This window comes from Meleagris gallopavo, chromosome 3 (genome assembly GCF_905368555.1).
Source record: "Meleagris gallopavo chromosome 3, MGAL_WU_HG_1.1, whole genome shotgun sequence".
NCBI classification, from domain to species: Eukaryota; Metazoa; Chordata; class Aves; order Galliformes; family Phasianidae; genus Meleagris; species Meleagris gallopavo.
In genome coordinates, this window is record NC_139406.1 from 14,467,501 (window position 1) to 14,490,979 (window position 23,479).

At 41.0% G+C, this 23,479-nt stretch overlaps 2 protein-coding genes across 18 annotated transcripts in view; one reads left to right on the forward strand and one right to left on the reverse strand.

The window, feature by feature from the left end:
• The window catches only part of LOC104910128 (uncharacterized), a 105,666-nt gene that overhangs the window by 78,737 nt on the left and 3,450 nt on the right, over nucleotides 1-23,479 (forward strand). For 11 of the 16 annotated variants that reach the window (XR_014882323.1, XR_014882324.1, XR_014882322.1 and 8 more), the window contains 4 exons: nucleotides 9,488-9,624; nucleotides 10,185-10,280; nucleotides 12,626-12,735; nucleotides 14,337-14,443. Coding sequence is in view for 3 of the 16 variants with exons in the window: in XM_085220313.1 (XP_085076439.1) it covers nucleotides 5,408-5,425; nucleotides 9,488-9,628; nucleotides 10,185-10,280; nucleotides 11,501-11,539; nucleotides 12,626-12,640 (309 nt within the window). In the remaining 13 variants the exon portion in view is untranslated. Of the gene's footprint in view, nucleotides 5,426-9,487; nucleotides 9,629-10,184; nucleotides 10,281-11,500; nucleotides 11,540-12,625; nucleotides 12,736-14,336; nucleotides 14,444-23,479 lie in introns of all 16 variants that reach the window. The other 5 variants (XM_085220313.1, XM_085220314.1, XR_014882327.1 and 2 more) reach the window with 5 other exon arrangements.
• Nucleotides 10,331-22,988, reverse strand: LOC104910127 (serpin B12). Of its 2 annotated transcripts, none has more exons than XM_085220306.1 (8): nucleotides 17,920-18,002; nucleotides 16,428-16,613; nucleotides 14,935-15,048; nucleotides 14,459-14,590; nucleotides 13,825-13,942; nucleotides 12,568-12,710; nucleotides 12,036-12,206; nucleotides 10,331-11,939 (listed from the first exon to the last, which is right to left on the reverse strand). In XM_085220306.1, the coding sequence occupies exons 2-8, from the start codon at nucleotides 16,593-16,595 to the stop codon at nucleotides 11,535-11,537; spliced, it is 1,251 nt and encodes a 416-aa protein (XP_085076432.1). In that variant the 5' UTR covers nucleotides 16,596-16,613; nucleotides 17,920-18,002; the 3' UTR covers nucleotides 10,331-11,534. The 2 variants fall into 2 exon arrangements, with proteins under 2 accessions (XP_085076432.1, XP_010706720.1); XM_010708418.4 differs by lacking the exon at nucleotides 17,920-18,002 and adding an exon at nucleotides 20,966-22,988 and having other exon boundaries at nucleotides 10,332-11,939.

The window sequence follows — 23,479 nt, forward strand, 5'->3', positions numbered from 1 at the left end:
CACTACCCATTACCTCATTGTGCTCACATCCACTTTTTGGTCTCCATAAACATTCAGCAAACATTGATAAATGTCAATGGATGCCATTTTTTCCACAAGGAGGAATTCAGTGACACTTTGCTTCAGTTGTACTTCCATGTCAGACACCATTCTGCCCAGACTGCCCCTCTGTTGCCATTTGTCACACAGCAACAACATGTAATGGGATGCTGGTGGGAAGATTCAGCCTCTACTGCCATATCACCACCATCTGCCTCTGATGTCATGGGCCGACATCATAAAATAGAAGGCAGCCCTTTTTTTTCCCTTAAGTTCTTACACATAATATTTCTGTGGGGTTTTTTTTAGTCTTTTTTTTTTCCCTATTCAAGAATACAACTTAGAAGTTATATTTTATTTGGAGAAGTACTTACAGAAAAACATCAAAGAGGTGCGTAATAATCCAGCTTGCCAGTTGAACCTAAACAGATTCTCTGAGTCCTTGGTGATATATACAGTACCCTTTCGGACACTCCCCCTGTTAGCCTTCTAAGAGTCATCCTTTGAGTTACTACCCTTGTCATTGCCTTTTGATTCATTGTGCTTGAAACCACTGAGTAGGCCAACATCAGACTGGTACTCTATTTGGAGAAAGCCAAATTTTATTTTGTGAAGTAAAACCTAACAGATGAATGTAATTATTCAGGCTTTTTTTGTATCTTATAAAGCTGTACCAAGTTCAAGTCTAGCATGTCTCGTGCTCCACTTCAGAATTTAAATATTGATTGAGCCATATCGATAACTAGAGCCAAACGAATAATGAATACACACACATAAAAATAAAAAAAAACTCTAAAAAAAAAAAGAATAAACATAATACGCTTCAAATAAACTTAGCTGTAAAATCAGATTTAAAAAAACAAAAAAACAAAAAAACAAACACATTAAGGGATTTTCCCAGTCAGATGAATCTAAGGATCCCAAAATATTATGAGAAAATTAGATATGATTGGAGAACAAGAAGACCCATCGCCATTCACCATTTAATGAGCAGCTAAAGCTGAGTCAAGAGTAGTCCCATATTACCAAGAAGTGCAAGAAAGTCCATCAATCCCTGGAAACCATTCTTCTTTTTAAGACTGTATCTCCTTTCCAGCTGTTTAGTTTCTTCTCATCTCTGGGGCACTGTAGTTACAGAATTTACTGTAGCACTGCTCCCAAGATGGATGAAGGGAAAAGTGGGATATATATGCGACCTCTCACTACAGCATGCAGAGAAACATAGGGACACTTCTAGTGAATGTAGAGAAAATAAAGCAGTTCCAAGCAGAGCCAGCTGCAGGATGGTCATTCTATTCAGAGGATTTTGTAATAGATTGCTCTCCATGTAAGAATAAAAACAAAGCTTTATGAGTTTTTTAAAGAATGAAATCATACTGAAAAATGTTTTGGTCTGCCAAACGAGTTTGAGGACTGGAGAAGCTTATTGTTAGTGCTTGTTAAAAGCTCAGCTCCATCTGTTTCTGCACCTAGGCAAGACGGAAGCTTTTCAATGAAAGTCAGACTATATCCGATGTAAGCGAAAGGCTCTACTGCTCATACATGAGAGGAGAAAGCACATTTCATTGAAAGTTCAGAGCAGAGGCATTGGGATGAATTATAGAACTCAGTGTGAATGGGGAAGAGGAAGAGATTTGGGGAACAGTCTGAAAGTGTTTGCTGCCTTGTGAAGGCAGACCCCAGAGTATTCAGATATTCAGAAATGAATGCTGAACAGCCAGTGGAATTCAAGGGATGGCTGGTGGTCAGGTTTTGATTTTCATTCTTCATAGGTCATGGCAACAAGGCCCATTGTACATGCACAGGCTATTCTCATAGATCTTCTGTACCTCCTATTTTACTATGACAGGTAAATAAACTACCAAATCTGTCTGAAGGAACATTCATGGTCTGTTAGACAATCATAATGCACAATATCAAATATAACTCAATTGTAAAAAGCTATTACTCTTTATTGAATAATACCCTTGATGATCTCTAAAGAAAAAAATCCAGCTTTTGTAAAGGCCAAGGGAATGAATAATAGAAATCCCAAATTTTTGCACATTAAGACAGACAATATGCAGTGGTGGTGGTACCCACTGGTAAAGGTGAAAGGGTGTTCCTTTATCCCAAGCAGTGTTTTTTGTGTTGCTGAAATTTAGTCATGTTTGTATGTGCAGACCATGATAACTGGAGTGGCTTGCAGTTTCTACACTCAGAATGAGTATTTTTTTATCTGTCAATGTTACAGTAGTCATGTGGGGGGTAGGAAAATCTACGGATAGTAAGCAGCTTTCCTCCTATCTTGTTTAATGTTCCTTTTTCAATAGCTTTTACTTTATCTTGTCAAAGGGCTTAAGTTTTGTTACAGTGTGTAGTGTCTTCTCTTATGCTTCCATTTTCACATGTTTACATCAAGGTTTCAGCTACAAGTCAGGTGGGTGCTCAAACATGCCTTCAAGGCTTCCTTGAAGAACTTTCCTGTGTACCCACAGTCCTTTGTATGCTTGGTTTCAATGTCCTTGTCCTCTGTGGGCATCTATGGATCATGCACCTGTAGAACGCAACCAGCCCTGCACATATGGATAGTATTTTAATCTTTTGGAGTAACATCCAAGATTTTCTCAATAAACATTTTGTTTTACCGTCTCCTCTAGAAGAGGACATGAAGGTGTTTTTGGTATCTTCTCTCATTCAGTATGTTTGCCTTCTTTGTATACTCTACCTCTGCAATAGCACAATCACCACAACAGTTTTGCACAGGTAAGATAGTTGAGGCAATACACCTTCTCCAGAGAGAGGTCTGCCACTACACAGGTCTTGCATTTTTTCTACACTGAATGTTAGTGCAAAAATTGTTGCAGAAGCAGCCTGAGTATGTTGACCAGAATGGGCTATCCATGCACAGTCCTCTGCACACAAAATGTGATTTTGTAATTTTAGATAGGGTGTTAGGTCAGGGGAAATCAGAGGCACCTCTTGAAATTCAAGAGTCGTGAATGCAAGCAAGACAAATTGGTTAAACTCTGTTCCAGATCTGTGTTTGTCCCAGAAAGAGGTCAGCAAGGACTCTGCTGCCCTTTTCCTCTGTCATGAAGTCCATTGTGAAGCTCTTGCTAAACCAATTCATGGGATTTGCCATTCTTCCTTAATGTTGGCATAATCAAGGACACTGTAAGCAGTAGAAATGCGGCTCTTTCCAACATTTATCTGTTCAGATTTTCACATTTCATTTCCTGTGGTTGCTCAGCAGCTTCTGTGTATTGCTTGAGGGTGATGTTTTCTTATGCCTTGGACCCGTTCATGCCATAGCTTGTCCATCTGCATCACATTTAGCAGAGTCTATTCTGGCATCTCTCAAAGTCCTTTAATGAACCAAGGTGTGGTCAGAACAGCCTAATTTACGGAATTTTGGATGCTTATTGCTCTCATGTTATTTGTTGTGCTGGAGATGATCAGCTCTGTTGCGCATACAGTCTTAGGCAGTTGGCAGTGGTTGACTTAGAACCACTTTGAAGTCAACCAGCACCTTGTTATAAACCACTCAGATAGTCAGCGTGTCTGGCCCAGAGTAGAATTAATGTCTAAGCTGCCCTTCAGAGCTCATAGTAGATCGTATGGCAATGTGTATTGTGTTTGCACAGCAACCTGAGGTAAGAGGAGGCCAAGCACATCTAGCAGTCCGTTACGCACCTTGATAGCCGGTCATCTCCAGCAACAACTCAGTTTGATGTTATAAAGCCAGCAGTAAACATTTAAACATTGTTTAAACGCTTTGTTGTTTTTAACTAAGAATGCAGCTAGAAAAAAAAAGATTACATGAAGAGAAAATAGAATTTTTTCTTGCGTTTGTATTTTGTTCCTGTTTTTGAGGTTACCTAAATATCCCTGAAGCAAGTTAAAAAAATCTAAGATCATAAATGATTGCTTCTGCTGCAGTAAGCTGAGTGACAGTTGTTTCAGTCACACTTTCTCCTTCATTCACATGCTGAATTCCTTTTCCTGTTATCAGACTGGAGCTCTTCAAGGTGATATTTTACAGTACTTGTCCTTATCATACATACTCTAAATTTTGCTTTCTTTGAAGATTTATCTGAAAAATGTATAGGTCTGATTATACAAGCTCATATATGCTAGCACTATTTATTTCACTGTTTGTTTTGTTTTAATACATATTTGACTCAAACCAGCCATATACAATGGTAAAAAAAAAACACCAAAAAACACACATGGCTATTTTTTACATACTCTGTTCATCAGAACAATTCACAGCCTGTGTTTGGTGTTGCCTTCTTTTACCAACTAATTGATATGCAAACTTTGCCTCTGCCAGTAACTCTCCTAATTCGGGCTGCATTTCATCTGAAATTGCAGCCCTGCAAGACATAGTCATAGACTGTCATGAGTCTTCTTTATTTAGCAATCAAAATTAAATGTCTCGTACTGTAATTTACAGTTTTTTTCCTGCATATCTCAGCACTTGGGAAAGCTCTTCAAGTCTGCAGTTCTGAAATAGCAGTAGTATGTACCCAGCGGTTACTTTCTTCCCAACTGAGAGTAACAGGAAAAGCAGGGTGAGTCATCAAAGGATTTTTTTTCTTAAAAAAATATAAATTAATTAATTAAAAGGTATTTCTCATGAGTCTCTGAATGCTGGATGTTGGTTGCAACTAAATTGGATGTGGTCCTTTCTTTTCTGCAACCTCTTTGCTATGCCTTTAAACCACTTATCCACATCTAAAAGGTAGTTTATGGGACTGGTCATCAGTATATTTACCAGATTTTTTTCTCTTTATTTAGGTCCCAGTTAATTTCTCATTACCGAGTAGTAGTGTCAATGTAAGGGAAGAAAAGAACAGAGCAACACGAAAGGAAGGAGACAAGGGAAGAATGATCGTCCCTCTCAGAGGCATTGGACCATATGAGTCATAGCAAGGGCTGCCTTTTGATGAAGCTTTGCTTCATCTGCAGTTCCATGTTATCACACACTTTTAGACTAGACATCAGAAAAAATTTCTTTGCTGTGAGAGTGGTCAAATACTGGAACGGGCTTCCTACAGAAGTGATTGATGTCCCGCATCTGTCAGTGTTCAAGGGGCATTTGGATAATGCTCTCATTAATATGTTTTAAGTTTTGGTTAGCCTTGAAGCTGTCAGGTAGTTGGACTAAGTGATCTCTGAACGTCCCTCCCAACTGTTCTATTCTTTAGATATCATCTCATCTTCCCGGTGGAGCTCTCGGTTCCTGGACTGCCTGTGCCAAGTGCCTCATGAAGATGAAGCACCTGCATTGTAAATGCAATGTAAATCTATGTGATCAGAGGAAAGAACACATAGAGAAGGCATCAAGGCTGCACAGGAGCTTCATGGGTGCTGCAGGTGTCCCATGAGTATGTTTGGAAAGGTAAACTTTGAGCCTTGTAGCTGCTGCCTGCCTCTTTTGTTTCATTCTTTATGAAGAGTATGACTTTCCAACATACTTACTTGAAGTAGATTGTAAAAACTTTTCCCCTTTGTATATCGCATAAAATATGAAGTACAATGTATAAAAACAAGCAACAGAGAGACCAGCAAATTGCATTTTCACGTCTTAGCCAAACTATGATGTGGGAAGGCCTCCTTCTGCCTCCTGAGGTGGAGGTGGCAATTTTATATCCTATCCACAATTCTAAGATACCTGCCTGGCCATTTATCTCATTTTGCCTTCTAAGAGAAAGGAATTACCAAACCCCTTCCTGCCGTTGGATAAGCTCATTTACTGGAGCAGAAAATTTGGCTTCCTACATCCTGGGATTTCTGCAAGCATGAAATGTGGAGATCATTCCCATGAGGTCTCATAGCCTCCGTGCATCACTACAGTATGTTCTGCTCCTGTTCCAGGTCTCTTTTTAGTCCTGATGCTACCCCAAGGAGAATGAGGGCTGAACAAGCTGTCTTCTCCTGGGCTGAGCTGGCTCTGACTGCTTCTTTGCTGATGGAGAGTCATGTTCTGCTCTGACTTAAGTGGAAACCACTGCTGCAGAGTCAAGTTCCCTTCACAGGTTTTTCTGAGGAGAGGGCATGCATAGAGAAATGAAGGGCTGACAGATAGGTTACCAGGAGCCTAGCTTCTCTTGCCCCACAAAGAGCAGGAGGTACAATCCTAGCTATTCTGGTTTTACCTTCTAAAAAATATTTTTCTCCCCTCAGGGAGGAGGCGCTCTGTAGATGTGGCTGCATCTCATGAGCATACACTGCTGAATCATGTCTAGGATGTGCCAAGTATCTGCAGGAAGCATAACAGGAAGAGGGAAACAGAAAAGTTCACAAAATATGCATCTGACTCAGAGCATTCAGAGGGGCACTTCTGCCTCTCACTGAATAATTTGTGTCTGTTCTGATAATGATTTCTTCAGGAAGCCTTGATGCTCCTAGAACAGATGATGGAGCTGCACTGATAATTACAGCACATTTTTCCTCTAACCCCTAGCTCTTCATCACAGTTTTCAGAAGAGAAGTGCAGTGAGCCTGAGGCTCTGATGTTTTGCCCTAGGTTTGAATTGTATACGGGGCCAATGAGGCTCTTCTTGAACTACATGGTCATTTTCACTCTGCACCTCTGGATGGATGGCTTGCACAAAACAAGTCAAAAGGCAGCAAGGAGGAGTTGCCCAGGCTGAAGGCATGGGGTATACACCTGAGGCCTCTGGGTGTGTCTTCCAGAATCGTTCTCATTCATTATCATTCATGAACAAGGAAATGAGCACCACGCACTACAAAAGCACTTCTTCTTGTCTTCCAGCTCTGGAGGCTGTTATGCTTCTGAAGCAGAACCTGATGTTTTCATTACATTCCTTCTGTTGAGTGTCTTGAGGCTGGTTGTGTTCTGAGTGCTGTGTTAATTTTAGGCAAACAGGTGCTGTGCTCAGCATTGCTCAGGGCACAATAGTATATTTTCCACAGAAAACCAGCAACTGATTTCATTGAGTGTAATGGAGCTAAGCTCTGATGTCGATGTCACACAGTGATTATTTAATTCAGACAACAGGAGTTGGGGGACATGGTACTAAGAGAAGACTAGGGAATTAAGGCAAGATTCATGCTATCAGAAAGCTATAGAGCAGAATAGTTCTCTGTCATTATTGCCAGGGTACTCACCCATGTGTGAATACTTGTTTTCTTTTAAACATTAAAACAAGAATAGTCTTAGCAGCAGAGACTGGAAGCCAGAACTCACCTACTAGGTGTCCTAGTTGTTTAACTGCTGAGTTATCATCAATCTTTGAATTTCCCTTTTTTTTTTCTTAATTTGCAATCATCTCAATTAGGATAGAGCTTCAGAAGCAAGGGGCATATTTGTGTATATTTTTTTTTCCACTGATCTTCTGCTAAAACCTAGAGTCTGACAGTACTGGAAGATGCAGGCTCATGTTGCAACAAGAATATGGGATTCACTGAAGATAGGCCTTTCACCCCCTGAGCCACATGATTTCTCCACTACAGAAGTTATGTACCACTTCCACTTCAAAACACAAAGTCTGCTCTGATGGCATTTTCAGGGAGCAGTATTTGAAGAGCTTGTGCTTGGTGTGCTTTAAATACATTCACTAGATGTTCTGCAAAGGCCTGTGCTTCAATCTTCTTTATTCTTGTATTTTAGCATGGGAAAAGCATCTCACTGCTCACATCAACACAGTTCAGAGCAAGAAAAGCAAAATGCCATCTGCAAGGGAATTTGCAAAAGAAGAAAATAAAATACCTGCAGAATTTGGAAACTTGCACATGCATGGTGAATGAGAAATTTTCTTTCAGATGGCTTTTTGGAGATATATATTTTGCGCCAGCTTACATCCTATTAAGGATTGCCACATCTTTATTTTGAGTGTTGCTTCTCCTTTCTGAATTTATCTGTAGTCCTGTATATTAAACATGTTTTTCACAAGTTACCCGATACATATACATGGAAAAATACAGTTAGAGCATCTGATTTCTGAATCTGTTTTTCAAAAACCCTATGAATACAGTGATGTAGTACCCGCTAGAAGTGATTATAATGCTGTTAGAAAATGAGTGTACTTTATCAAGAGAAAAGATTTAGGGGTGCTGTTAGATGGCATCCAGATATGAGTCAGTAGTGTGCTCTAGCAGCCCAAAAAGCCATCCATATCCTGGGCTGCATCAAAAGAAGCACAGCCAGCATGGCAAGGCAGGTGATCCTGCCCCTTAGCTCTATGCTGGTGAGGCCTCACCTGCAGTACCGCATCTAGATGTGGAGTCCTCAATACTGAGGAGACGTAGACCTGTTGGAGTGAGTCCAGCAGAGGGCCACAAAAATGATTCAAGGGATGGAATGCGGTATGGGAACTGTTGAATCACAGCTTGAACCACTGATTGATCACCTGAAGCAAGCAATGAGTCAGCTGCAAGAGCACAGGTGAAGGCAATTCAGCTGTGTGACCAGAAGGGGTAGAGCCTGGCTGCACCTCTCCTAGACCCCATTTAAGGGCTGACTGCCACTGAGGAAGGATTCTTTCTGGAAATTTCTCCCTTTGGAGTTTTTTTTTGCAAGGATATGGGTGAGCATTTTCATTTATTTTCAGTTATCCCTTTCTACCATCATCATCCCTCTAGTTATATGACCTGTAAAATACCAATCTGGCTGTGTTACTCTGCTAATTGTGTATTAGTTGATTGTACAAATGCTTATCCTATGAGGATGGCCTGAGAGCTGGTGGTGCTCAGTCTGGACGAGAGAGGGCTCCAAGGTGACCAGAGAAGGGTCTTTCAGTATCTAAAGGGAGCTCTTAAAAGGAAGGAGATGGATTCTTTAGTAAGGTCTGTTGTAACAGGACAAGAGGAAATAATTTCAAACTAAAAGAATGGATGTTTGGCTTCAATATAAAGAAAAATTCTTTTACAGTCAGGATTATGAGGTACTGGAGCATGCTGCTCTGAGATGTGATAGAAGCCCTTTCCCCAGAGACAATGAGGAGGCTGAATGGGTCTCTGAATAACTTGATCTAGGTCCCTGTTCAGTGGAAGGGAGTTGGACTACACAACCTTGGAAGTTCCTTCCATTAAGTCAGTACATATGCCCGACAGCCTGCCAGGTGGCAGGTGTGTTATTGCTGCATAATCAACAGCTGATCACCCACCAGGAGGTGAATGTGCCACTGGTCCTGGGCAACTGGAGGTGCATGAGAGCAGAATGAAGAGGATAAAACCTGAAGAATTCAGTGGTAGAACACATAAAATTCTCCATTTAACTGTAGCTGTACAGATCAATGAGATGTCTCTGACCTGCAGACCAATGGAGTACTGCTAGATCCACGGTGGTGACTATCCCTCCTCTATAGCCAGTTTGCTAGAATTCCTACCTTTATTGTTGCTAACTTTGCCACCTTTCCCATGTTCCTTAACTGTTTAGAATTTGTAATAAACTAGCTGAACAACATTTGTCTTTGTTTGTGTCTTAATCTCACTCTAGACATATCACGAACCATCTCCTCCAACAACTGGAGCAATGCATTGCGTTGTTCGACACTCCATCACAGGAATCTCTATTCCTGTTGTTGCAGAAGTGGGATTGATGTTTGAAGTTGTGGTGCTCAGAACTTCCCCAGGGTATGTAAGTACCAAGTAATGACATCTGGAGGTAATAAAAATGTAGCTTGGTAGGCAATCTGTGCTGTCAGCCTCCAGAATGGAAACATGGCCACAATCTAGAAAAGTATTGCTTGTGTTGTACTGTGCCTTCAGATCAGACAGTAAGGGCAAGTTGTTTAAATATTATTGTCCTACTCCTGCCTGTTCTTGCCTGAATGTCATGCCTAGACTTTCTTATCCAAAGAGCCTCAGGTAACTTTTGGTACATAAACTGTGCTAATTACGAATTACTTTATGGAGCTTTACGCTCAATTATATGACTAATGGCTAATGTATACTTGCCTTTTTATAGGTCACAAAGCACAGGTTTACAAATGTTAGTTAAACCTCACATAGAATTCCACGAGGAAGATATTACTTGTGTTAAACCAGCAGCTTAACAGTTATGTCTCTCTATCAGTCAGCTGCTAATTCTGTTTTTCTCTGATTGTCTCACAGACAAAAACATTTTTCCATGTAATGTTTGACTGATTTCTATTGCTTACGTTGCCCTTTTCAAAACTTTTTTCATTCCTCAGGACTGGAGAGACACATATACCTATATAAATACATCTCAGATCATTAAACTTCTACAGAAAGCAGAGCTCAAGGAAGAAAACCAATTACTCCTCTATGTAAGTAATTAATCTTCTTTAGAAAGAAATGTTTTCACATTCCATTCCTACAGACACTATGCATACAAAATTCTTTTTGGTGTTCAGAATTGTGGGAACTTAGAAAAGGTTGTCCAGAGAGGTTGTGAAGTCCCTGTGCTTGGAGATTCTCGAAAGCCCTCTGGACATGATCCTGGGCATTGTGCTGTAGGTAGCCCTGCCTGAGCAGAAGAGTTAGACAAAATGTCCTCCAGAGGTCCCTTGCAGCATCAACCATGCTGTGATTCTTTAAGGGTGGATTTATTTTCAAAAAAGAATGCCAAAAAGTCCTGTAAAAAGAGGGTCAAAATCTTACCTTCCCACATACTCAATTGCTGTTGTAATCAACTCTCTTAATAGATGTGTTCATGAGGCATAATCTTGAGTGTTCCTACTGTTGCTACCATAAAAAAAAATACAGTGCTCTGAACAAAACTCATGGGGAAAAAAAATTGAGGGCTTGTGAAAGGGGTACATGTCATATTCCATCTATCTTCCAGTTGATGAGATGGTACATCAGATGCAGGCTTATATATAAATAAATAAATCAAAGCTGCTTCTAACATAAACATTTTATATAGCACAAGGATAGATCCAGCAAACATCATGGGGAAAAAGTGGCACAGTTGCCAGTGAATACATGAATTTGCTATAAACAATTATTTCCTGCTTGCTTGTGACTGCTGCTACAGGAAGGAGAATTAAAGTGAGATCTCCACTGTGCAAAGGATTTGCCACAAATAGAGTATGTATAAGTATAAAGCATCTCCAAAGCCCCTTTCTGCTAATCAAGACCCACCTGCAGGAAGTCAAAAACTCCAGAGAAAATAAAAATACTCCAGTTTTACTGATGGTTACTGAAAATTGTTACAAACAGTTCTCCTCAGGTAGCAGCACACAAATTCCACCTTTGCCAGGCAAATAGTGTACTACATTACATGGCTATGCTGGAGAACTGTAGGCTATACAGTAGTGTATGTACACCTTGGGGAAACAAAATGTTCTTGATATCCAGTCAGATTAAAGGAAAATTTACTCCTGTTTTGGATTCAGATCAATACTTGCCTTTGAAAGATCATAGCAGGAGGGCGCTCAATTGATGGTTCTAAGTTAAATTGCTTTGGTCTACCTTCATTCATAGGATTAAGAAGGTGTGTGGGGGGGAAAAAACAAAACAAACAGTATTTCTGATTCTCATCCAGGTTTTTCTCACAGTGCTAGAAGATGGCCCTGATTTTAAGGTGAGCAGAATTTACCAAAGAAAAGAATGGCATTGGTGGGGTTGTGCCTAATAAAGAATAGGAAAGGATGGTCAGCCATAAACACCTCTATGAGGGGAAGGGATCTCCTCACAATGGCAGCTCCTGTAGCAGCTGCTGCTGTAGTGCCCTCCTCATTGACTTCCACGTAAGCCTTATGGACAATGTTTGACAACACCAGGGATTTTTCAAATGACAGTGCAGAAAGATCAGCTTTGGATTCAGTGAAGATGTCGGTCATTCCCATTGCTTTTAATACCTCGTTGAGGTTAAAGGTGTCTTCAAGCTTGAATCGGGGCAGGTATACCTCTACGGTTGTCTCATACATGTGTTCGGAAGAGAACCACAGCATTAAGCTTTCATAGGTCATTGTGCTTTCAGTCTAGAAGATGGGGAAATTAACAAGTTTAGATTTTTGCCCAGCTTCAATTCAGACAACCAGCTTTCAGTCTGGCTTAGCCACAGTCCTCAGCCTTACCTGTTCCAGCCCACTGGTAGATCCGTCTGCCGTGTCTCCTGGCAGCAGGATGATCATGCTCAGCGACTTCTGAGCGTAAGGGAGTTCAAGCACCTGAGTTCCCAGCTCCTCAATATAGCCCAATTTAAATGTGCCTTTCTGATACATCATCTGCACTGGCTTTCTCTCATTCTATTTAAAAGAAATTGAAATGATCATGCAAGCAATACAGTCCTTAATGTTTAAGCTTCAGGTGACTTAGTGACTATTAGGTTCAAAAGTGCTGATCAGGGCTAATGCTTTGGATTTTGCCAGCTACTGAAGCAAAATGCTGAGTTGTTGCAACTTCTGAGACTTGCACATTTTTTCCAGTAAGGATTATGGTGTTCTTTGAAAAGCTTTCCTGCTCTCTCTACCCAACAGGAGGAAAATGTTTAGTTCCCAGCACATCCATGCCTTTCTCACAGCACAGCTGAAAGCCCCCAACTTTGTATTTCTGTATTATGTTTATTCTAGGGTAAATCATGCTAAGACTTATAGAAAGCATATGTACCTGATTCAGTTTAAAATCTCTCTGTACTGTATTTTTCTCCTCAAACTTGTGTTCCCAGGATGCTTTGAAGTAGATCACATTCACCAGCACCAGAATGGCGTGTGAGTCAATCACTCCTGGAGCAAAAAGTTCCTTGATTTTACCTGGAGAAAATTTTGGAAAACAGAGGTATTTATTAGTTGTTATTAAGACTCTGGATTGAGACTTGATTACTTGTCTGTGAACTTAGCTTTAGAGCGTGTTAGAAATCCAACTCTTTGTTTCTTAACAGAACAGGGACAATACAAGCGAAGAAATGGTAAATTTCTCAGCACTGTTATGTAGTACTTGGGAGAGGAAGGGGCACAGGGTCATCAAATTAGCCAGCAGTGGCAAAATGAATGTGCCAGGTGGCACCTGTCCACAGTGAAAGGGGCAGCACCATTAATTCTCTCCCTTAGTTTACATGAGGACATCTATCCCTTTATACTTTTTTTTCCTGTACAGAGGTTGAGGTAGGATTTCCTAACTGTGCAGGCTTTGAACAGGCACACAGAGCGATGGTAGTCCAGGGTTTGCAGCTCTTTCCCACATTAGTCACAGGCTGCTCTGTCAGCCCAAGGACAGGTTTGGTCAGGATATGGCCACTAGGAAATCAGAAGCCTTCAAATCTATTCATCCATTTCTCACAAAGTTCTGGCTTAAGTTCACATGGAAGATTTATAAGATATTCACCCTGCTGATGTGCAGCTCTGACAAAATTAGAGTGGCATATTTCATGTTCAGCTTAGTCAGAAAAAAAGCCAATGACCTCTATGTGCCTGTAAAGGGCAAAACCTGGTTGGTTGTTACTTGTAACAGTGAATTTCACTGGTGGGCACATCACTCATCTTTGTTAGCATTGCTCTGTGTATGACCAGGTCCTGGGGTGTCTACTCTCTGCTATGCTGTTCCCAGTCCCATTGTGAAGCTCATAACTTCCATCCCCCACTTCCCGTACCTGCAGCATTGGCTATTTGCAAAAGCAATTAATCTATTTAACCCTTAAAGGTACTGTTGCAGCTAGGTGTGTGGGTAGGAGTATGGCAGTATGCAACAACAAAATAGTTTAGCTGATAGATGACTCTAAAGAATGAATGGGAAAAACAAACTATCTTTGAAAGGCATAAGAACCTAGAAACATGAACAAGACTTATCATATGCTGAATTCTTTTTGAAGGAGCACTGGAAGATGGAAGAGGGAAAAGGTAGCTCAGCTACAGTTCTGCTTTGTTTTACCTTGTGTCTCGCTTTCAACCCAATTGTTAATTTTTAGCCTGCTTGCTTCAAGAGCCCCTTGAAAGTCCACTGTTTCAAGGGCTGCTCTGTACAGTTCCTTACTGCACATTAGGTACTTCTGTGAAGCAGAATAAAGATTGTGGATTAGCCAAACCTGTTCAGAGCTTATTCTCTTTACAGTGAAGTCAATAATTCAGAAACATTTCAGAAATTATGAGGGTGGTCTTGACTGAATAAGACAAAAGAGGAAAAGAAAACCTGCAATGCAAAACTGCAAATAGAAAGATATCCCAGAAGCAGCTTGCAGACAGCTTGAATAGGCCATTTTTTGCTATAATCACACTTCTGGCTGAATGTAGACATGTCAAAAGTGAAAGGTCTTCTATTTTATTTTTGCTCTACAGGGTATTGTCTTGAATTTAAGTTTTTTTTTGTGTGGTTTTGTTGTTTGTTTTTTTTTTTTTTTTGAACAGAAGCAATTAAAGCTGATATTCTCGTCTCTTTCCCAACAGCCATAAGAGATATGGCTCCAAGAAGCACCTCCAAAACTCAAAAAAGGGACAACAGTGGTGCATATGCTTACTGGAAAGCTGGGGATCAGTGCCACAGAGGTTACAAGGTACAGTTATCTTACCTGATTCAGTTCAAATCCTTGTTGGATAAAGACGTTGTTAGCCAGGCTTAAAACGTACTCTTTACCAAGGTTCTGTAGTTGTAAAAGCAGTGCATGGAATGCTTCGTGGTTAAGATTCCCATCTGTGTTACACTAGGAATATTTCAAATACACCAGTTACAAAGATTCCTCAGTACAGCTTTGGTTGTTATTTTGCATCCTCATTAGATTGCAATGTAGGGCTAGCTCCCATTGTAATTATATTTAAATTCAGTTAATCTAAGCTTTGTAGCCTGATCTTCCTTCTGGTGTGGGCTTTGGACTTGACTTTATGGAAGACTTGGCTGATAACAAGATAACACCTTCTATGAGGCGCAGTGGACCAGGCAGACGTTGTGCATGGGATCTTGACTCCCTCCAGTGGCAGACTGTGGTGCTTTACAGCTAGTAGGCTATGGTGAAGTGAAAGAAAGGCTCTTGTACTACAGAAGACATACCAGAGAGGAGGAAGACTCTCTTTCCTGGCTTAGTTCAGACTTGTTTTCTGGGACTGCACCTTCAAGTTCAGATTCAAGGCTTGTAGTTCCTGCAGCATTGCTGACATGGAGAACCTGCAGTTGAAGAGGTCAAATTATGGCTGTTTTAACTGGGATAAAGGCATTCTCCTTGTTTGAAAGATTTACTGGATAAATGATGTAGATTTATTAAACATATCATAGAAAGGTTTGGGTTGGAAGGGACTTCAAAGATCACCCAGCTCCAACCTCGTGCTGTAAGCAGGGCTGCTACCACCAGCTCGGGCTGCCCAGGGCCCCATCCAACCTGGCTTGGAGCATCTAGGGATGGGGCACTACAGCTTCTCTTAGAAGCCTATGCCAGTGCCTCGCCACCTTCTGTGTGAGGAATGTATGCCTAACATCTCACCTAAATTTCCTCTTTTAGTTTGAAACCTTTCCCCTTTGTTCCATCACAGACTATGTAAAAAGTTGGTAAAATGTCCTCCTCCTGCCTATAAGCTCTCTTTGTGTATTTTCCCTTCATACTTTCTCAGCTGCAGTCAGACTGGAAGGTCAGAATTGAATTTGTCCAATATCCATATTCAAATTCACATTTCTATATTAGTGAACCAAAAAAACTTTTAGTCCCCCAAAATGCTACTTTCCAGAACCTCAATATTTTTTATCTTTGATTTATTACTATAGTTGCCTTAAATTTCCAAATGAAAAGTTGCCTCAGGCAAAGAGGCAAAAATATTTTGCTTGCAAGCATCAAAACTAACTTTATGCAATCATTCTTAATATTTGTATCAGCTCAGGAAATGTATCAAAGTCATAGTGCTCTTGATGGAAATTGAATCCTGTTTCCAATGTGCAGATATCTCACTGAAAAAGTTTGAAATGCTCCTCCATAGTGATATTGTTGTAGCATACAAATACTTAAGCTCTTTTTTTGAGAGTACTTGATCTCCATTGCTTTCCTAAACTAAGCAAGAGTCCCTCAGAACTGCATAAGGAGAATGCATCTCCCTTGGCAGCAGCTGACCTATGGCAGTATTATAACATGATGGATGAAGATCCACCAGGATACAGCCAGAGCTGGCTACTGCCTTATGCTACATGTACCTTAAGAGTATTGGTCACTTACTGCTTTCAGAAACAAATAAGAAAAGAAACAAAGATCTCAGAACGTGCAGCTTGCACTGCAGGGAGTAAAAGGCATAGTGACCACAGGAACAGACTTGTGCATGCCCTCCCTGTACCCCCACACCCTGTGTGCTCTGTAGGTGAGACGTTTTTAATCATTTGGATGTCACAAGTGATAAAGGAGCGAGGATATGACGGCACACCAAACAATGCTCTTAAGGCAGCAGCTGAGCTTGTGTTTTATCCTTGTTTCCTAAGCACACGTGTTGTGCTGCAAAGCCCAACATTGCCACTGGGGGAACAGCAAGCTATGTGGAAGCATCTCAGTATGTTTTGGCAGTACTTACATTTTCTATCTGAGTGGCAGTGTTGTTTCGTGCCCCTAGAAGGATTAGGCCAAGGGAGGTAGAGATGCTCATTGGAGAGAAGACAATGTTTTGGCATTCTGCGGTTCTGTTGAGTTTATTGTAGAGATCAAGGCAGAACTCAGTAATCATTCTAGAAATGGAGCCCATTGTGAAGCCTGCAGCTTACTGGGAGCAAAAAGGGAAAGGAGAAATATGAATCAGTTGATTGCTTAGCTGTATCACACTGTGAAATATCTCTGTCCTAATCCCACAATTGGTTGCTAAAAAGTAGAAATGTGTTGTATTCTGAGTTTGAAATTGCCAGTTTTGCACACATCTGTCAATTCACACTCATGTGAATACAGCAGGATCTGGAAAGGGGCCCCAGTACTCATACCATATGGGAATTCCTTAGAAAGAATTGTTTTTCCATCTTATCACAAAATGTATCTGATTTGTTCCAAAAGAGAGTTTCCCATAGTCCAACTTACTTGTTCTTATTGTAAGCAAAAAGTTGTGGTAATCAAATCAGTCAGCTGTGAATTTCCTTCTACAAACTAGTTTAATGTATGTCATCTATCAACTCTTCCCTCTTGTAACAACATGATTAGTGACAGAGTGGGGTGACAGAAACTACCCTGGTAACCTGAGCTGCGGAGTGAAGGATTCAAACAACAGGTTTATGAAAATAAAATTACTAGTAATTATTTTCATGTATGAAGAAGGAACGTAAACAGCTATGGTTCTACTGCCTATGGAAACATGAACAGTTTGCAGTATACTTCATGTCTCCTCATTGATTTGATAGGAACCACTGATTCAGAATGTATAAACAATTGCAATTTCCCGACAAAGCAATAGCTCAGCAGCCCCCGAAAGTCTGTGAGCTTCCTGTTCAATGGAAGGACAAGATCTGTCTCATTCTTTTCTCTTGTATTGGAAATACAACAGTCTGATGCCTTTCCTGTGGATCATTAAATCCACTCCAGTAAGAATTTGGGACGAAGTTTCAGCTTGGTCTTTTCATGAAGAATGTCATCTGGAAAAAAAAAAAGGGCTTTTAAGAAGCCCTTATGAGTTCTTTAGGGAAATAACTGTAAATCTGTTGTGTGGATAGCAGTAGAGTACTCAAGCTTTTCTCAAGATATTATACCATAAAAAAAGCCACATCAATTTTAGCGTCAAACAAAGGATGTTCTGGACAGCACACCAGAAAAATGTAAGAAAAGCAAAGCATCTACTCTTGGCTGTTTGTGGACATAAGTAACTATGGCCTGTGTTTCAGAAAGTTATTTTATTTAGGGGAAAACACATAGCACAGTGTGAAGAGAAAGCACTCAGGTCAGGGTGGCTCTAGCTTTCAGCCCCCATTAGGACAAGAACTACTCGGTGTCCTGCACTGACTGCAAGGATGCAGAGCAGACACTGCATCTCATTCAGGTATGAGACAGGCAGGAACTTTGCATGAGAAGCAGGGGCTCAGGCACCTTACCAGGATGTAAGAAGTTGCTATGGCTCTGCTGAAGTGCAGCAAGTTGTCTGTGTAAGCAGCTTAGCTTGTGGCAAGTGCCAGACAATGGGAGTTAACTCAGCCCACAAGAAAAAAGGCTTAGCCTAAGATAGATTGACAGGAAAGTCAAGTTGCTGAATGTATGAAGGTGCTGATAAATGGTGACTGCAGGCATTTCTTTCCTTTTACCTAGTTTGAAATAAAAAGTTCATATATGTTTCATTCTAAGACACTTGTTTCACCCTGAAGTTCAGTAGTACTTCATATGAAGGGCTGACATAAATGGGCAGTCATCCTACCACAAGAAAGAGACTGCAGTAATCATTTCTCTTTTCTTCCACCCTTATTAGCTGTTATTCACAACCTTCTGAAAACAAAACTCAGCACTTCTTTCGTGTTAAAGTTTGTTTTACTCCACCTTCATAGCTTGTGAAAGATCTAAAATTGATCTGGGAAGTTGTTTACTGTGAATGTAGGTCAGGATGCATGTTGTAGGTGTGTCCAGACCTCAGAAGGCATCGAGGAGACAAGAAGAGCTAATGAACTTCCTCATCAGAACAGAGACACCTCCACCCCAACCCACAGGGAAAGAACCAACCACCAAGCACAAAGGGAGAGCATGAGAGCTGGAAGCAGGTTTTAAATGCAAGAATCTGGCATGCAGAGGTGTCCATGCCTTTAGAAAAAGCAGCAGATTGTCTTCAGAGTGATATCCAGGTACAGCCACTACCACCAGTTCCATGGCTTCATGTGAGCTATGCACAGGGGCTGTCCCAGAAATGCAATGCAACAGTGTAGAGAGGAGGGATGTGGGATGGAGAAGGAACTTTCTTACCAGAGAACCAAAGGATTTAGTGAACTTTCTTAATGGATATTTGGGGAGGGAGTATGTGTAGGTATAATTTCATATCATTAAGCCATGCTTATGATCTGTGTAATCATTTGTCGGTGAGAGTTTAGGAGCCACCACATGGACAGAGTAGCTTGGAGAACATCTAGATGTTGGACAACAAATGGAAATAGTACTTTTAAAAGATCTTGGAGTGGGAAGGAGAGAAAATACAAGATCCAAAGAAGTGTTCCAGGAAGATCACAGCTGTTGTTCTGTCCCAGAAAACTGTTTGCACAGAACATTAGCAGTTGTGCAGAGGCAGCAAGCAGGGCTGTGATTTTATGGCTGATGAAGGGAGATGCTTTGCATGATGGCTCAGTAGCTGTTAACACAGTCTGGGAGATGGAATTGCTGGTGTTGTTGTATGTGAGCAAGGAGCTACCCAGAGAAAGAGCCTCCTTCTGTAAAAACAACTCTATACCAGAAGCCTTGTAAAGATAACAAATTGTTTCCATGGCTCTGTGAAGTGAAAAATGCTCCTTTTCTATAGCTATTCATGCTTTGTTCTCTCTGTAGAGCTTGTTTTAGGCTAAAGATGAAATCAAGGCAAAATTTCTCAAAGAATGAAAAGCTGCACTTAAAGCTATCATAATTAATAGATTAATGTGGTATGTTACATTATGCAGTCAGCGGGAGGAGGCAGTCAATAAGATGTGGATGCTGGAAGACTGGTAGCCTGGTTTGTAAGGCAATTCTATATGTAGAAAGGGAAAGCAAGAAGGAACCTGTTTTCCCTGATGCTGTATGCTAACTCCAAATGCATACTTACTCTTCTTCTCATAAAAGTGCTTTAATGGACACTTATTTCTCGTAAGCAAAGAGAGAGTTGGCAGAAATGATGTGTCTATCCTTGAAAAGGAGAATATGACAGATAATACAGTGTCCTCACATGAAAAATCTATAGTTGGTAGAAGTTACTTTCTTATTTTTCATGACCACTCATACAAAAACTTCTCAAAGTGTTCTGTGGCATTTTGGAGTTAAAGAGACACAACACATAAGAAAAATGAAATTTTCTTTAACACAGGAATTATAATTTTTCTCCATGCAACACAAAACATTTCTAAAACAATGTGCTTTAAACTAAAACCCAATACATTTCAGCGCAGAATATCTTTACAAGAGAAATGTTGCCAGGTCCATTTTCCAAGCAACTTAGCCCCTCATGCTGCTGTTTTTATACAGGAAAGGGCTTTTCCTGACTGGTTCTACTACTTTGCATCAGTACCTCCAGGATGTATCTTTTCTGCTTCTTTCTAGGCTGATTATTCGTACTTGAACAGACATGGATGTACATTGGCCATACAGTGGCAAGCTATTTGTTATGCCAATGTGTACTTACATAAACTTCTCAGCAAATTTTTGAACACCACTGCCAAAGCCAGGAGCAAATATGTTGATAGTGAAGCATCCTCGTTACCAAAACAAAATCTGAAGAATACTCCACCCTTCCTATTATATACCTCCCTATTATATACAGCCATTGTTAAGAACATAAACAATCCTGGCAGCAGAAACCAGGGTACGGAGGAAACACCCAAGCATGCAACCAAAGAGGTGCATGCCCTCTCTTGTCTAGTGAACATTTCAAGGCTTTTCCTTGTGCCATGGAAACCTGAGTGAAGAAGTAAAATTAACCTGTTTCTATTAATTTATGGGTGAGTTTGTCCAGATGATCTGCATCCTCTCTTCTCATAAAGCCCTTTTTTTTTTTTTTTTTTTTTTTTTTTTAGAGTTGGGCTGTTCTAAAACAGTCCTTTGGCCCTTCTGGAGCTGTAGGCAGAAAAGCATCTGCATGTGGTATAAACTGCTCACTCTGTGGCAATTATAGCTCTCCAAGCAGGCAGAGAGGACCTAGGGAAATTTCAGTCAAAAGTCTGAGGAATTTAGGCAGGCATCTTTGGATTCATAGCTTTGGGCCTGTGTTCCTAAATTCCCAGTCTCACCCCAGAGAAGACCACCTCCCTTCCTGAAGACCACCCAAATTTTATCAGGGTCTTTTGCTCTGTCCAGCCTTGAAAGTACCTCATCCTTTGCCCATTTATAAACATGAAGTTTACTTTATCAACTTTTAGACTGATTCGGATCTACCAAAAAAAAAAAAAAGTTATTTTTGAGTAAAAAAATAATGTTTACCTTCTTGCCCAAAGAGGTTAAATGAGGAACACAACAGCAGAGCTCTGGAGCACCTTCCTGTGTATATTCTATTACAAATTTCTTCCACTCTCTTGTGGGAAAATTCAGTCTCTAGCCAATTGTTGATAAAGGCAGCACGTTGTAATTTCATGCAAATGTCATCATGCAGTTTCCTGCAGAAGGCCAGGAAACCTATATCTAGCAATGTGCTAACAGCATTTCTCTCAAAGCTGCCCAACTAGTTTGGCAGGAGGCATCCTAAAAACATCTCCTGACTGCAAAGCCAAGTCATCCTTAGCTGTAAAACAGCATTAACACTGGAGATCCATGGCTGTAGTGCTGTGTGTAGTTCCTTTTGAATTTGGTGGTGTCAGGACTTGGACACTGGAGTGTGCAGGGTTCTTGCTAGGATTTAGAGATCCCTTATTCAGAGCTGAGCTTGCTTGCAGAGATAGAGCAAATGAATAGGAAATGCATGAGTTTTATGTTGCCTGCAGGTAGTAGGTACTTGTTCAGGTACAGAGCCAGCTTTCTGCGTGTGGAAGGATTTTAATTAGAGAGAGTAAGAAGTATTTCCTTGATCTATAACAGGAATCCCCACCCAGGGGGTATTCTTTTAAATCACTGGAGCTAAGAATAGGAGTCCAAGAGAGGTTTATCACATGGTGTTATGTCCCCAGCATGCAGTGAGATGCAAAGAAAGAGATGGGAAGCACAAATCTGCACACAGTATCAGATCTCCTCAGTAATATATTCCTCCTTTTCATTTCTTTTTTGTACCATTTGCATTCACTTTCTTGTTTGCTTTTCCTTTCTGCGTATTTCTTCAGACTTCTTAGTCACTTGTTTCTGCCTCTTTTTCTTTCTTTCTGTATCTTGCCTTTCCCATTCCATTCTCCATCTTTTCTTCTGCTGCTTTTGTGAGTCCTAGCCATTTTTCAATGCCTTTTTAAAATACCTTTCACTACTTTACTTCTTCCAAACTCTGTGTTTTCTCCCTGCCTCTTACACTGTCATTCCTCCACTAATTTCTTTGATTTGCTCTGTATATCCCCTTAGAACTTGTTTGCAATCTGCTTCACTACTTTGTCTCAGAACATTGTACCATATGTGCAAATTCTAGGCCATTAGGAATAGTAAAGGTTGGAAGGGACCTCTGGAGATCATTGAGTCCAGCTCACTGCTACAGAAGCTTCCTTGAGTAGTTTGCACAGGAAAGCATCCAGGCGGGTTTTGAGTACTTCCAGAGAAGGAGATTCCACAACCTCTTCGGGCAGCCTGTTCAAGTACTCTGTCACCCTCAGAGTAGAAAAGTATTTCCTCTTGTTGGTATAGAATTTTTGCCCATGGCCCCATTCACTTGACTTTTGTCCTTTAAGTATTTGTAATCACTGATATGATCCCCCTTCAGCCTTCTCTTCTTCAGACTGAACAGTCCAAGGTTTCTCAGTATTGTCTCGTAAGGGAGATGATCCAGGACTCCAGTCATCTTTGTGGCCCTCTGCTGGACTCTCTCTCTGACTTTTTCAAACTGAGGAGCCCAGATGGACACAGTACTCCAGATGTGGCTTCACCAGGGCAGAAGATTGCCTCCCTCAACCTGCCGGCCACACACTTCTTAATGCACCCCAGGATACCATTAGCCTTCTGGGCCACAAAGGCGCACTGCTGGCTCATGGCCAACCTGTTGCCCACAACGATACTGAGGTTCTCTGCAGAGCTCCCCACCAGCAGCTCAGTCCCTAACCTGTACTGGTACCTGCAGTCGTTCCTCTCCAGGTGTAGGACTCTACACTTGCTCTTGTAAAATATCCAAGGTTCCAAACTGCACTGCTTTTCCAGCCAGGCCAATTGCTTGTGTGCAGAGTTTTTCCAAGTTTCAAAACCAGCTGCTCGTACCCCAAAACAATTCCTGCTACTGCAAAACATTTAGATGTACCAGTTCTCTTCTACAAAATGCTGGGAACAGGAAGTGGGCAATGACTGTGCAGCTAAGCAAGTAATGAGATGACTAGACTGCATAACACTGCAGTTTGCAGCTGCCTGCAAAAGCCAGCCGTGGCTTGCTTTTTTCCATCAGGCCAGTTACCCATCATTGGATAGTAATGCTGTGTTGAAAGGTGAGGTGGAGTAGCTTGGTGATCTGAGCAAGTCCTCACCTATGCTCACTTTCTCCGTCACAGCCAACGCCCTTCAGTACAAATACATTTCTATACATAAGCTCCCACACAGGTTTTCCCATGTCCTCCCATGCAATTTCTTGCCCACAGCCCAGAGGCCAGAATGGGTGGAACAGTACAGTACCTTGTAATGGCATTTCTCACGTTAGCAGGAGCTGTTCTGATATTTCCCTCTCAGATGCTGCAAGTTGAATAGGTTTTACATTGGGACTTCTAAATTTCCATAGGACTGGAAGGGTCTAGGAAACAGGACTAGTACACTCAAATCCAATTGCTGAATGGAACAGAGATTATGGCATAACCCTCCTTTTTGGCTGTATGATGTCCATTATAC